General features: G+C 38.1%; 1 protein-coding gene across 1 annotated transcript in view; it reads right to left on the bottom strand.

Annotated features, from left to right (window-relative positions):
- GABBR2 (gamma-aminobutyric acid (GABA) B receptor, 2) overlaps nt 1–14,146 on the bottom strand; it is a 251,377-nt gene that overhangs the window by 26,118 nt on the left and 211,113 nt on the right. Inside the window, exon 12 of the mRNA XM_010184999.1 lies at nt 11,066–11,176. Within this exon, the coding sequence (XP_010183301.1) occupies nt 11,066–11,176 (111 nt within the window). The remainder of the gene's footprint in view (nt 1–11,065; nt 11,177–14,146) is intronic.

Genomic DNA, 14,146 nt, shown 5'->3' with positions numbered 1-14,146 from the left:
TCCTGCTGTCACAAGAAAAAGGTGAAACTTGGATACACATGTGCTGGGAACAAATTTCTCTAAATGCTATGGCTATCTTTATTTTACAGTTTTAGTACTTTTTAAAGACAGTCCTCCTAGCTTGTTTTCAAGGATCCCGGTAAAGATATTCATTGTGCTTTTAGCTATTTTTAGCAGCTGTTCTCAATATACTCTTATCAATCCAGTCATTCATTGTATGATTATCACCTACATTAATAAACAGCAGTGCCAAGATGTGCCCCATGGGAGACAAATCTACAATGTAGAAAGTGTCACCCTACTTGTTCAGACTGAGATTATAATGTTTTTTATTATAGTGGTAGTTGGTAATGGCCTTTCAATTGCAGTTGTCTAATGATTTCTGGCATAAAACATTCTTGTGGCAATCATTTGTTTGCTTTTTCTTCTTTGGTGTATTTTTAAGCTTTAGCCCCTTTGTTATTTGCAATATGCTTTTGCAGTTCAGAAGGGGAAAGTCTTTAGTGTAAGGAAGGCATCTTCATCCCTTGAAATTTAATTAGATTTTTCCACAACATAAATGGCTGCAAACAATTATTTTATTTCTGCTGCATTCCTAAGAGAAATTCAAGCAGTGCAGTAAAATCATAAATGATCTCAAGACATTGTAAATAGGCAACCCAGCCTAGAGTCTAGACAAAGCCCAGTACGAATGCATGGTGCCCTGGGAAGAGTGGAAGACAGCAGATGGTACTGGAGGGAAAGGAAGGACAGAGAGAGGAACCATCACTAAGACCCAAGGCATGGTTTCAGTGTTTTCTAGCTTTTTCTGATCACAATGCAGGGACAGACAAGAAGATGCACTCCCATTGACCTTGGTACCCTTCCTCCCAGGCCATCACATTTGTCCACTGCCATGTCATGGAGATAATCTTCCCTTTCATATAACTGCAACCCATGTGGTAATCTAAGACATTAGAGGTCTATGATGATGCCATTTAGGAATTAATTGCAGTTGTCTGGTAAAATTTACCTTCTACTTTTTTCCTGTGGGGAAAACGGTTTTAAAGATTTCAAAGGCAAATAACTGGGACTAGAAGAACACTGGTTGGTTGCCAGTCAAGCACAAGAGACTATCCAGGGCATTCCCTTCCCTCCTTGTTGCAGGCCTGTCTCTTCTGTTTTACCCATCTCCTTTAGCAGGACTAGAGTCCACACCTCACCCCAGTCCCTTGCCTCTTCCCCTGCCTTTCACAACAGCCTAAGAAGTGCAGGAAGAAAAGCAGTGGCTGCTGCAGGTGAAGCATGGGAGAGGGCTGGTCTTGAGGAGTTAAGGTATATGTAGACAGCTACCTGCAGCAGAAAGCAGTCTCAGAGCCATTCAGGTAGGACAGTTGAGGTGGATAAGCCATTTATTGAGCTGAGTCACTTTGTGCAAAAGAAATAGCTCATCCCCTAATACATTTTCAGAGCCCCGTAGTTAACCAAGATGATATTTCCAATAAGGAAGGATGCAGGCAGCACTCCTCTGCTGTTGGGTCTGGCACTGGGCATAGATGAAGCAGGGAACATACAGACTCCATTACAGAAGCAGAAGCAAATAGTCCACTGTGTTGACCTGGCTCCACTGGGGACATACACTGGTGATACCTCTATTTGGGATACAAATGTATTCCCCCCAGACACTCCACAATCTCAGTGGTTGCCTGTTCTTCATTCTCTGCACTCTTGGCACTGCACAGCTCACTGGTGCTGCAAATATACACTTTCCCAGCCCCTGGACTGAAAAACAGGCTGGTCTGGGCAGACTTGTTTTGAGGGATAGAAGGAATCCTTGCATGTATGTCTATATTATGTTTTTAAAGTTATGAGATCCTGATTAGCTATGGAGATGATTTCTATCTTCTCCTGCTACAATTAACTATTAATGAGATTTTGAGGGTTGTAGGTCGTCCCTCACTCTCCCCCACTTCTCCCAGCATGAACAGATTCTCTGCCAAAAGCATTATTCTGGGAATACAGCCAACATACTTAAATGAGGCCAGCACTTATTACAAATAATGGGCATGAATTTATAGCTGAGGCAGTTATAAAGCCATCTAAAATATCAATTATAATGGAAAAAGATCATTTGAACACTGTTACGGGGCCTACGGTTTGGCCCATTCTCATTTATAATTGAGAACAGCATGGAAAATGGTTAAGTATCTTCCAGATGAAAGGAAGATATTTATTTATATGATAACTAAAGAAAGGGAGAGGCTCTTGCAGCAAGTGGGTTTCCTCAGAATGATGCACTATAAATTTGAGAGCATTGTAATTTTATTGGCATTTGGGGTAAAATGCTTTCCTCAGGAAGAGAGCTCTCCTTTTCTAAAAGTCACAGCTCATCTTTGAGACTCAAACATGGATAAAAGCTGAGAGTTTTCTGCTGCCTGCTGCCAGCACAGTGCTGTTCACAGAGGTGTTCCTTTGTTTGCCTGCCACAGGTGCCTGCAGGGCTCCATGGCATTGGTAAGACTCCTCCTCTGAGACAGAGCCTTCCTGAGGGACCATGATACTTTGCTTTCCCTCCATTTGCCTCCTTCCTGAGGCTTAGCCAATCTGCACAAATGAAAGATTCACTTTTATGACTGCAAAAATCCTGAAAATCCCTAAAATTGCTTGGTTGAGGAATGGGATGCAGATGTTGTTAGTGAAAGGTCCAGATTTCCATGATTCCTCGACAAGTTTTGGAGATGAAACTTATGATCTCCATTTAAAACCACGGACTCTTAGTACTCCAGTTCAACTGCTCGTTACTCTTGGTACCTAAAGTTTAAACATTAATCTTCCCTAGCTATGTAAATCCTGGTTCTCATTATGCTTGGGAGCATCTAATTCTTGAGACTGCTGTGCAATTTAAGGTCTATTTGATATTTAAGGCTGCCTGCTGGGATTTGCAACACAGCTGTCTCTCTTCCTATTGCTCCTGGAGGGCTCCAACTGGTAAAAGCTTCTCAGGGTGTATCTACCAGTTTGGGACCCCACAGAATAGAGCATCAGGCAACTTCATTCAAGAGAATGCTGCTGGTGGTGACCACTGCATAGCTTCATGTTTAGACAACATGGCACAATTCCAAATTTTGCCTGAGCTGTGCTCCCTAGCCCCAGAGTAGAGGTTATCTTCAGAAAGAACTCTCAAATTCCTTTCAGAGCTGTCAGATTTTATGTAATGACAGACTGACTGTCTTAATTACTTGGGCACTTGCGTGGGATGTTAGTTCTGATCTCTGCTGAGAATTTTGATTAAACAGTCTTTAGAGAAGGCGTGCAGAAACACACCAGGATGGAGGCAGGCAGCTCTTAGCAGTGCTAACATGCTAGATTTGGAGAGAGGCAGGACACATCTATCCCTACTGTTTTATACCGGCTTGCTTAGGCAGCTCCTTTCAGTTCTCTTCATGAGGCTCCCCATGAATCCTGTGCATCATAGAAGGAGTTTGAATAACTCAGGGCTATGCATTCTCCTACAGAAAGCAGTTATCTAAAAGTTAAGGAGCACAACAGTCTACTGTCAAGTCTAATGGCCTTTTACCCTTCTATATTCCCTCTTGCCCTGCACTGGCCTTAAACCTTTTTGTCTATATGTTTCATTTCAAAGTAATGTCTACTGATACTTTGAACATGGGTTATGAGCAGTACTAGGAAAGAAAGATGAAGAAAGAGAATTATACTGATACCAGACGAGCAGAGAAATACCAGAGGAAAAGTATCCAATCTTGTCAGAAGTCATACTTGCCAATAACTACAGAGCATGGCTTTGGAAAGATTATATATTGGACTAGGCTGCAGCTTTACAGCTAATTACCGTATTGTAGTAGCACTTACTGAGCTCACTTGTGGATCACAGCCCTGCTGTGCTGCATGAAGGAACAAAAGCAAGCTTTTACTTCAAAGATCTTATAGCTTATTTGTGGGTTTTGTTCTTGCTTTTGTTTTTCGGATTGTTTTTTTCTGGCTAGAGTACTGGGAGATTTCCCTTCCTGCTGCCCCTTAAATAAAGGCAGTTCTGGAATCTGGACTGCAAACACTTCTCAGTCTGAACTAACCCATGAGTTGTGGGTTTCTGTATACTTGTTCATTCATTAAATCCAGATCATCACAGACACAGGCACATTTTAATCTCAGTGGAATGGCTGGAGATTTTTTTCAATAAGAATTTTCAAAACTAAAAAGAAAAAAAAAGTCTTTTGATTTTCAGGTTTTCACTGGAGAACTGGGCAGTAAAAAATACTGAGCAGTTTTCAGGAAGATGCATAAAAAAGTTTTGGTTTTTTTTTAAATTGCCAGCACGCCAAGTAAGGTTAACAAACTGAAAGACCAACTATACCCTTGTAGGTCTCCAACCTTCACAGTCAGTACAGTCTGATGTTAAACCATCATTCACTCCCCTGATTAGGTATGAGTCAGCCATGTATTTAGTTCATTTTCACAGAGCTGCTCTGGATAGACAGTCCTAAAGGGAAGCTTATTATTTCTATTGAGCATTAGAATAATAGCTAAACACTTTTTAAATTGCAAAACATGATACTCAGCTGTTCAGTTGAAGTGCTTTCCTTGTAAAGGTCTTGGCAAAGTCCTTTATGCTGCGAGACACTTAGTTTGGTCCTGCCCAGGGGAAGATGGAAGAGCAGCTACACAAAGCTATGGACACTAACAAGCATCCAGATAAAATTTTCTACTTTATACTCCAGCTGCTCAAACCAACAGGTTAATAAAATATGTTCCCTTCTTTCTATTCAGTCTGTATCTGGCTTTCCTCTGTGAAAATTCTGCTTAGTCATGAACCACATTACAGTAATTAAGTTAAAACAAATACGCAATTGCTTATTAGTGAATATTCATTTGGAATAGCTTTATATTGTCTCTGGCATAAGATTACCACAGACAATCACAACACTGTCAAAATGATCAAACATCTCTGATAAAAACGTGTGCTACAATTTAAATTATTTCTGCTATATAAAAATGGATGCCAAGAGAGAGGTAAGGGAATACTGCAATATCTGCAATATTTCAAGAATATGTTTGAAGTTTCCTTATGGTCATAGTGTGGAAAAATTTATCCTACAAAAACATATGGTAACTTATGTTTTGCATGCTAAAACATTGTAAATGTTTCAGTGATTACAAATAGCTGGTACCACTATTAACTACATTTCCTCACCACAAAGCTTAAATATAAATATAGTAAAATGGTAAAAATGAGGAGCGCAGCTTACACACTACAGCTGTACTGTTCATAAGCAGCTCCTGGTTGAACAACCAGCTTCTGCTGGAGTTCAGATGAGAAGTACTTTGGGCTCCTGAGGTCCATGTTACCCTGGCCAAGCTGCTCTCCCCTCCTGCCCACCAAGTGCTGACCAAAGTCTGTGCCGCTGGGCACTGTAGCCTAAACTCTAAACCATGGTACTTAACTCCTTTTTGCAAATCTACTCCAAAGTGCACAAAAACATTGGAAAAATAATGTTTATAGATTAGCTATCACAGTGAAGGAAGATATCTGAGAAGGCAAGCGGGGGAACCAACAGGAATGTTTACAAGCAGCAACTGAAAGATGTTTGAGCATGTGCTGTAAATGATCTGCCCTAAATTTCATAAATGCAAAGAAGCTTTCCTTACTTTAAAAATTGACTTGGTTGTTGTGGAATTTAAAACAAAAAAGCAATAAAATTGGCTAAAAACTAGACAGAATGTAACAAAGGTTAAAAAGAGAAAATTCATTAAAATGATCATGATTTAAAGTTCAAAAATGCAGATAGTGGAAAGGGAAGTTAAATATGTAGTAGAAAATGAATGACTAGCAACATTAACAGAATTCATAAGGATTTCTAAAAATGTATGTGGAGAAAAAGGAATCCTCATAATGATTCATTCCATGGAAGATGACAAATTCAATAGTAAAGATGCATGTTAAGTTATCCTTAATGAGTATTTTTGTCCTACATTTATACAAAGATGGAACAATGTATCCACGTCTTGCCAAAACTGAAATGCAGCTTATTCCAGCAGTAAGAGAGCTCTCACAAACCCTGTCAAGACAAGCTGTTTTAATCAGAGAGATCCGATAACTTACTTGCAGTTTTAGGAATTGATTTAGAAGTTGTCTGGACTGCTGGACTTAATTGTTGACATTTATTGGAATTCTGGCAAAGCTCCACTTAAGATATAAAGAGGTCATATAGGAAAAGAGAAAGTGGAACATCTTCAGTGATTACAGAGCTATTATGGTAATTCCTATCCTAAGCTAATTAATGAAATGGCTGATATATGAACTCAGGCAATAAATGACAAAAAAAAGATAGTGATATAATTCAACATGCTATTACTTTTTTCAATGAGATTGCAAGATAATTACATTTATGCAGCTTACTTGGATTTCTCACTAGTGTTTGCATTAATACTGCTTGGTATTGGGATTTAAAAATAGCATGTTACACAACAAATTTAAACTGACTGAAATCTAGGTGATAGATCTCTACATGTAACTATTAAAAAGAAGCTACTGAAACAAGGATAGATTTCCAAAAATTCCTAACCTAATGCTGTCCCATGTTTGTAACATTTACTTGAAGGAGGCTATAGCATCATGGCTGAAAATGATGCAGAGGGAGCAAAATGGAGAATGGTAAGCAATAGATATCATTTTCATAAACCAGCAAGATTTTTAGCAAAGCCACAGAAATTTGGCCAAACTGAGAGGGAAGTATAGTTTATGTGCAAGACCCACTAAAGTACAAGGTTTGAAACTCAGAGCTAGACAAATTCAGCCTAGTGATCAGAGAGCCTCAGGAAGCAGAGGAACTCTTTCAGACTTGAAATTCAGATTGAACTTTATAGCAAAGATATGTTTTAGTTAAATTAATATCTTATTTAACTTCATAAATTGATTATGGAGTTGTGTTGTGCAATGTGTCAACTATGGCGACCAAATCAGAATACTGGAATATGAATCATCAGAAGGAATTAAATTTATTATTCTTAGTGACCTTTATAAAGTCCCAGGATGTATATGCATCAATTTTTCCTATCTTCGCTATGAAATACTGATGTTTTCATCCTTAGCAAGGTTAACAAAAGACCATACGTTAACAACTGTGTATCAGAAGTGGTCAGTAATATTATTTACAGCTTTAAGATCCCTCAATTAACACTTACATGGTAAAAGTAAGATTTGATATGCAGAACAATGGCCAAACTGAAAATATACCTTTGCCATGAAAGCCTGTTTGTCAGTAGCTGAATAACATGTAACTGTAATACTGTATCAGCAACACAGTAAAACTTCCAACATATGTACACCTTGAGTCTAATGACTGTAGACAAGTCTAGTGTGTGTGGTTAATAAGCAAAGTGAGCTAGAGGAGTCCAATCCATTCTTAATTTGTTATTGTTCTGGCTGAGATCAGAAAAATAACTCATACCACTCAAAAAGATGTTAGAACACTCACTAATAATGCACCACTGGCAAGCTTAAGATGGTTTGATTTCTATCTACCTTTGGAATACGTGAAACAGAGGTACTTTTCAACCATGTCTACATCAGAGTTCAGAAGCTAGACATCCTGTGACTAATAGTCACCATTTACAAACAGACAGACCTTAAACTTGTATGTAGCCTTTTAGGAGCTGAATCTGAGATGGGAAAAAAACCTGAGTCCCATATGTCTGGTGGGACTTGGCCAGGGTCACTAAGAAGACTAACACAATGACAAAGGCAAGATTTGGGATGGTCATCTTCCCATTATTCTCTGGTCACCAGTCCTGAGGAATCTGAATCCAGTAACTGAGAAGCCTTTATGCATTTAGTAAGCAGTTCCTCACATCCTTTCAAAGGCAATCAAAGAATTGTGAATTAATGTTTGCTGACTTTCTGATGGATAGAACCTGTGCATCCTGGTGAGCAATGCCTTCCCTTATTTTGCCTTGCCTTCCCTTCCCTTCCCTGCCCTTTCCTGAACTTCTGTGTTCTGCCCTACCCTGAATGATTTATCCACTGCATCAGTGCAGTTATGTCATCTGAATGGACAGTATTGGTTTATATCTTCAAGCCAAAGTACTTTTTTAGGTTAAACAATTTTTTTGTATTCTCAATTTGAGACAAGATGTCACTGTAAATAATTTTGGCCTAAGTAAATCACTAAGCCATCTCACCTTAAATATTGCATCATACTGCAATTAGCAATACTAGCTCTTTAGTATAAAGTATGTTAAAGTAGAGATATGTATGTTATTATTACAAACTGCAGAATTTCATATTAGTTAAACCTTTTTAAAGTGATACAGTAATAGGTTTTTTTTCTGAAGGCAAAATATGTGTGGCATACAGAAACACCTTTGGTGACGACATAAAATGCATCAATCCTGTTGTCCTGGTATAATGCATCATAGCAATTATTTAAGTGATTCAGAAGACTACCTTCCTCTCTAATACATAGAGATCTGTGTGATAAAAGGACACTAGAGTAATAAAAGTTATATATTACAATGGTGGTTATGAAACAATGTCTGAAATAAGAATAGTGAGTAATGTCAAATGGCATTTGCAAACTTAAACAGAGCCACATATCTTGTAGAAAACAGTCCAGTGTACATGCCAACAAACCAAACTAGGGTAAAGGATTAGTGAGAACCAAGGCAGTTTGATTACTGTCCAGCATGACTCAAACTTGAAAGAAACTTCAAAGAAAATTACTTGAGGATGTATTTTTAAAATATAGAACATTCTTTTCCTTTTTTAATAACAAATTACAGATTTTTAATTGAAAATATTATTGAAATTATTTTTGCAAAAAAACCCAACCCTCACCATTTGTTTGAATTCTTCAGTATTTACAAAGGAATTTTAATTTGTTTTGTTCACTTACATTGCTAAGTGAACCAGATGTATTTATTTATTTACTTTTCAAACAGAACCACAGAGAAAAATGTCTTAAGCACTTGTATAAGGAATGCTGGTATATCCTACCTAGAAGAACATAAAATGAACTGTTCAAAATTTCTATACAAGGAGACTGGAAAGTAAGAATAATATGGAAAACATTGTTTCTTTTAATAAATTATCTAAGAAAAATCTTGTAAAATTAAATATGCAAAGTGAAAAATACTTTCCGAAGTGAAGAGCAGGAATTTATTGACAGATATGTCAAACCAGTAATAATGTAATATAGTAGAAAAGGTATAAAAGACAAATAAATTACCTAACAGATACAAAGTATCAGCACATGCAATATAAATGTTTCATTAAAGTTAAATACCTTGTCAGCAGCTGGGTACTAAAGCTATGCTTTCCAGTTTAGCTGTATCTCTTTGGAAGATTTGGCTTACAAAAGAGAAAAACTCAGAAATTGCACTATGCAGATTAGGAACAACCAAAGAAAGAAATGTAAGTAGGGATTTCAGAAGCTCCTATTCCCACACAGGGACTTGCAGATGGGCCCTGCAGAGGGGTACAGGGGCTTTGACAGCCTGAAGGAGCCTTTTTATTTGCAGCAATCTCTTTTGAGCTGTTCTAGTTCATTAGTGTGCAAAGAAGCTCCACATACGATGTACTGGTACAATTTCGGGTGCTGTGCTGTGTTTTTTGCATGAAGCACGATGTTTTACACCAATAGACAGCTATATCTTACTCTCAAACTGTGACCCTGGTGCCAGTCAGTGTGACAGCTCTTAACTTCTGATGTCCTTGCCTTCAAAAGACAAATACCTTAATGCTGTGCTACATGCTGAGGTTACTGTGAATCCAGAGTCACTCAGAGCTGCCCAGTAAGACATGCAGAGATGTGGAATCTTTCCTAATTCCTGATCCCTTTGGGGGGGATAAAGTATGTCCTAGCTCTTGATTTCACAGCCTGCTTGAACATTCTCTGAAAAACATGTGTCTATACCTAAAGTAACTCTTAAAATTTTTTTTAAATGGGAAGGTGAGAAGGCTTCTTTTTTAGCTAGTAGCTCCAGGATCAGAGCTCTCACCCAGGAACTGGAGACTCCTCTGCCTGAAGGCACTCCCCAGCAGACTAGTCTGACTACAGTCACTGGCTGCTTAGAATTTAAAAAAACCCAAAAATACCTCTCATCCCTTACAGTTGAACTTTGCACTACATATTTAAAGATCTTTCAGACTGAAAAAAAGCAGCATGGAAAGCAACAGGACACTGTACGTCAGCAGAGTGGTCACTGGCTGTGGAGAGGGAAGAAGGTACTCCAAGCACCAGCCCATCCCTCCCCCCAGCTTCCCCCAGGCCAGCAGCACCAACCACCCCAAGTGGAAGCAGCTGTCCCAGTCTTTTATGGGCATCCTTACGAAGAGGCATGCTGCAAATACGCAGAACAGATTGAACCCTTCGGGCATTGTAAACTAATCTTTATCTAGGTTTAAGATCCAGATGGGGCTCAGCTCAAGATAGGTGTTCAGCTGATCAATGCTGTCAAAATCGAATGTTTTAAAAGCCTTGAGGCTTAGGGGCTTTTAATCACTAATAGTCACCTTTATAGGTTTGTTTGTTTGTTTGTTTGTTTTTAAACTAGCAAGGTTCAGGACTACTGGTTGCTGAGGTCCTGCGGTCCATTTTAGTACCTAAATCTTTTTGTGGAGGTGGGCTTTAGTGAGAAAAGGGTTATTTTGTTTCAGGCTCCAAATTAATCTTGTGTCTCCTGCTTCTGAAGGACATTTGCAACTCAGAGGTAAACTTCTAGAATAATCTAGTCCTAAAGTTTTGGAGAACCTAAAGGAATTCAGATAATTTGTCGTCTTTATTTACAAAGCTGTTTTGTTCATAGACCCATCTTTCCAGTATTGAATTTCTAGTGTTGTAGTATATCTATAGCAATCAGCTTAAGTGCTATTACTGTCTTATTCATTTTACATAGTCATATATTCACATATTACCACCTAATGAACTTTAGAACAGATCCATTTATAAAAGATGCATTTAAGGAATATTTAACTCATTCTCAGCCACCAGGAAAGCAAATATAATTCAGTTCATCCCTATCAGTAAATAGCAGGTTGAAGTCAGTGTTGTGCAGAACAAGCTATGCTTACCATCAGCAGCCCTTTATAAGCGTAGACAATTCCAAGCCAAATTGTCATGTGAGTGTTTTCACAGTGCTCCAAGATTGGTCGGATGGAAATATCTCTACCCGCAGGATCCGGCTGCAAAAATAAAAGGTGAAATATTTGCATTCAGATTTCATTCGTATTCACACCTCAGAGGTACTTGAATTTATTCTCAGTAGATTGAGGATGTGTCGAATACAGAGTGGAAAACTTTAAAGTAACTTGTGATGACTGCAGACCCCTGAACCTGCAAAGGAATACAGTGAAAAGCAAAGATCTGAGGAAACAACTGCATGATAGCTACCACCAAGTGAGGTCACCTTTACTGCAAACCAGAAAGAAAATGTCTGAAGTCACTCTGTCTTTAGCAGTGTAACTTTTATCAGCTTTAGGACATATATTTTTTCTATGAGGCAAAGAGCTTGAATGGACAGGCATGAAAATAAATGAGCTTAAAGTCATCCCTCCTTTCACCTGCAGTTCTTGTGTCACTGGCAAATGACTGATAAACAATATATGAAACACTGCTGTGTTTCAGGTGTTTTTTCATTGATAACCATGAGCTAAATCAAAGACCATTTACTATAGAAACTACATCAGTAGCTCAGAAAAGAGTATAAATGACAAATCTGTGATGAATTTTGTGATGAAAAATCTGGAAAATACATCTTTTAGAGCAAGTGAATGTCTATGCACAATACAATATTGCTGGAAGCTTTGTAGCTTTCCATTTATTTTAGAAAGGAGACTGTACAGAAATGCAAAATCAAGAGGATTTGCAGACTACTAGGACTGTTTGTATGAGATGGAAGTTACAATTAAGACTTAGAGGAACCTGCAAAAACACTCCCCCCAGTCTCCCTCACTTTTTTTTTTTTAACAAGGACAAAAACCCAGTTGACACACAGAGCAAATGGCTACTAGCTACTGTGCTGTCTAAAATTAGAATATATATTAGGGTATGGTCCAACTGTTTTTTAATGGTGCGCACTCTACAAGAACACAAGGTGCCTCTCATATGTGACTCTAAGAGATCCTGTTTTAGTTAGGTACTGCAGAATACTCCTATTGGCCATTCTGAGCTGTGTGTATGCACAGTCAGTTTTGCTTTACAGAATGCACTGAAATACTGAAAGCTATTTTTCCTTTCTACTGTGAAACATTGGATCTGAACTTCAGCTAAACTAAGATCAACCCAGACATAACTTTCTGGACTGGGTTTTCCCAGGACTTTGCAATTTTCCTTTCTGATGACTAACATATGTAAAATGTCTCATGCAGAAGAATATTGATTATTATATGAGCTAAGGAAAAAAAATCACATTTTCACAAACAGAAACATAGACATATATGTGGAAGAATTTTAAAGAGATTGAATGGCTTCCTAAAGCTTCTTTTTGCTGCCTCTGATACTAGTATGAATTTTGATATGGATTTCAGTGGTCACAGCATTAATCTGCAGCTCGGTTTCTTCCATTAGTCTTTTTTGTAATGTCCCTGGCCTTATACACTGTAAAAAGACAATGTAACAAAAAGGAGGTAGACACAGGGAGGAAAAAAATCCCAAGCTACTTCGTGCTATGCGCTGCACAGTCAAAGGATTAGCAACTTTGCAAATCCTGCAGTAGGCAAGACATTAACATTTAAAAACTCTTCTTATCCTAGACTTCTGTAGAAACCCTGAACAGAAGAATAAAGATATTTGAAAAAAGGAGTCCTAAAATAAAATAAGGTAAAAATCAAGAAGGCAATATTAACTCTCCCAGAGAGCTTATGACTCTGCCCTAACAGTTGCTGACGGCAAGCTAGCAACCACTAGCTGAAGAATTGAAGTGATTGCAAACATCAAGTGGCATCACAACGTTTAAGATGCTGCAGAGGTTTGTCTGGGGATCAGTTAAACCACCTCATTCTCTCTTATCAATCACAAAAGCCCAATGCTAAAAATTATGTGCACTGGAGGGAAAGTACCCTTTCATGTCAAAGTTACAACCTTCTTTGTTCAACGTTTTTGACTAGTAGCAAAGACCACATGACATATCATTCAAATATAGTTCTGAATGTGTAACTGATGTGCAAACAGGACTGTACTACAGAGATGTTATTTTTGAAATTCTGAACTACACATGAGCCTGCTCTAAAGATACCTTTTTTCCCATCATTGAGTTACAGTATTCCAACAGTTGCATCTCTCATTATCTGAAATTATGGAAATTACAAAAAAATATAAACTTGTGGTCATCAGAATGTCTTTTCTTCCCCCTGCACTCCACATTTGGAAGTGAACACGGGACTGCCTCTTCATTTCCCAAGTTCTACGCCCTTTCTGCCTTGTATTCTGTCTATTTAACTTTCAGACTTTTGTGAAACAAGAAAGTTTATAAATAACATAGACTTCCACTTGGTGCGATGGATGATGCCATGATTTTTTCCCCTTGTCCCTGGATTAAAACCTCCACCCAGACTAAAGCATTCTATCACTTTTAAACAACTATGAGCAATTGGAATTATTCCTTATTTCAAAGAATATAACTGAAAGGCAAACTCCTCCACTCTCAGTGGCAGATTATCTTTTTATTTACATTATATGGTTATTCTCTAATGGGAATTTGCTTCAAAATTGGAAAGCATATGTCCATTCATTACTCTAAATGGAGAGACCTGGGCAGAAAAATGATGAAATGGAAAACATGACTTCTTTTCAAATGCTTTTAGAGAGAAAGAAGTTGCACCATTTCCTTAGTAGGAAGATTGCCAGATTTTATAAGGCAATGATAGTTTAAAAATATGTTAATTAAATAAAACTGTGTATTTAGATTTTCTGTGTGAGATAAGAAATCCTTATGAAGTGCTCTAGAGGGTGCAGGAAAAGAGAGAATACTGATTGCAGCATCAGCCAAAGCGTACATGGGGCAGTACTTCTTTCAAAGCACTATCCAGATCTGCAAGGTGGTAGTATCTTCAACAAAAATTTGCTGAATACTGGTGCATGTGGAGTTAAGCGCTGGCAGGTAGCAGTAATTCTACAGTGAACTGATTTTGCTGATTACTTATCACTACTGAGAA

This window comes from Mesitornis unicolor, unplaced genomic scaffold (genome assembly GCF_000695765.1).
Source record: "Mesitornis unicolor isolate BGI_N332 unplaced genomic scaffold, ASM69576v1 scaffold185, whole genome shotgun sequence".
NCBI classification, from domain to species: Eukaryota; Metazoa; Chordata; class Aves; order Mesitornithiformes; family Mesitornithidae; genus Mesitornis; species Mesitornis unicolor.
This window is presented reverse-complemented; position numbering and strand designations above follow the sequence as displayed.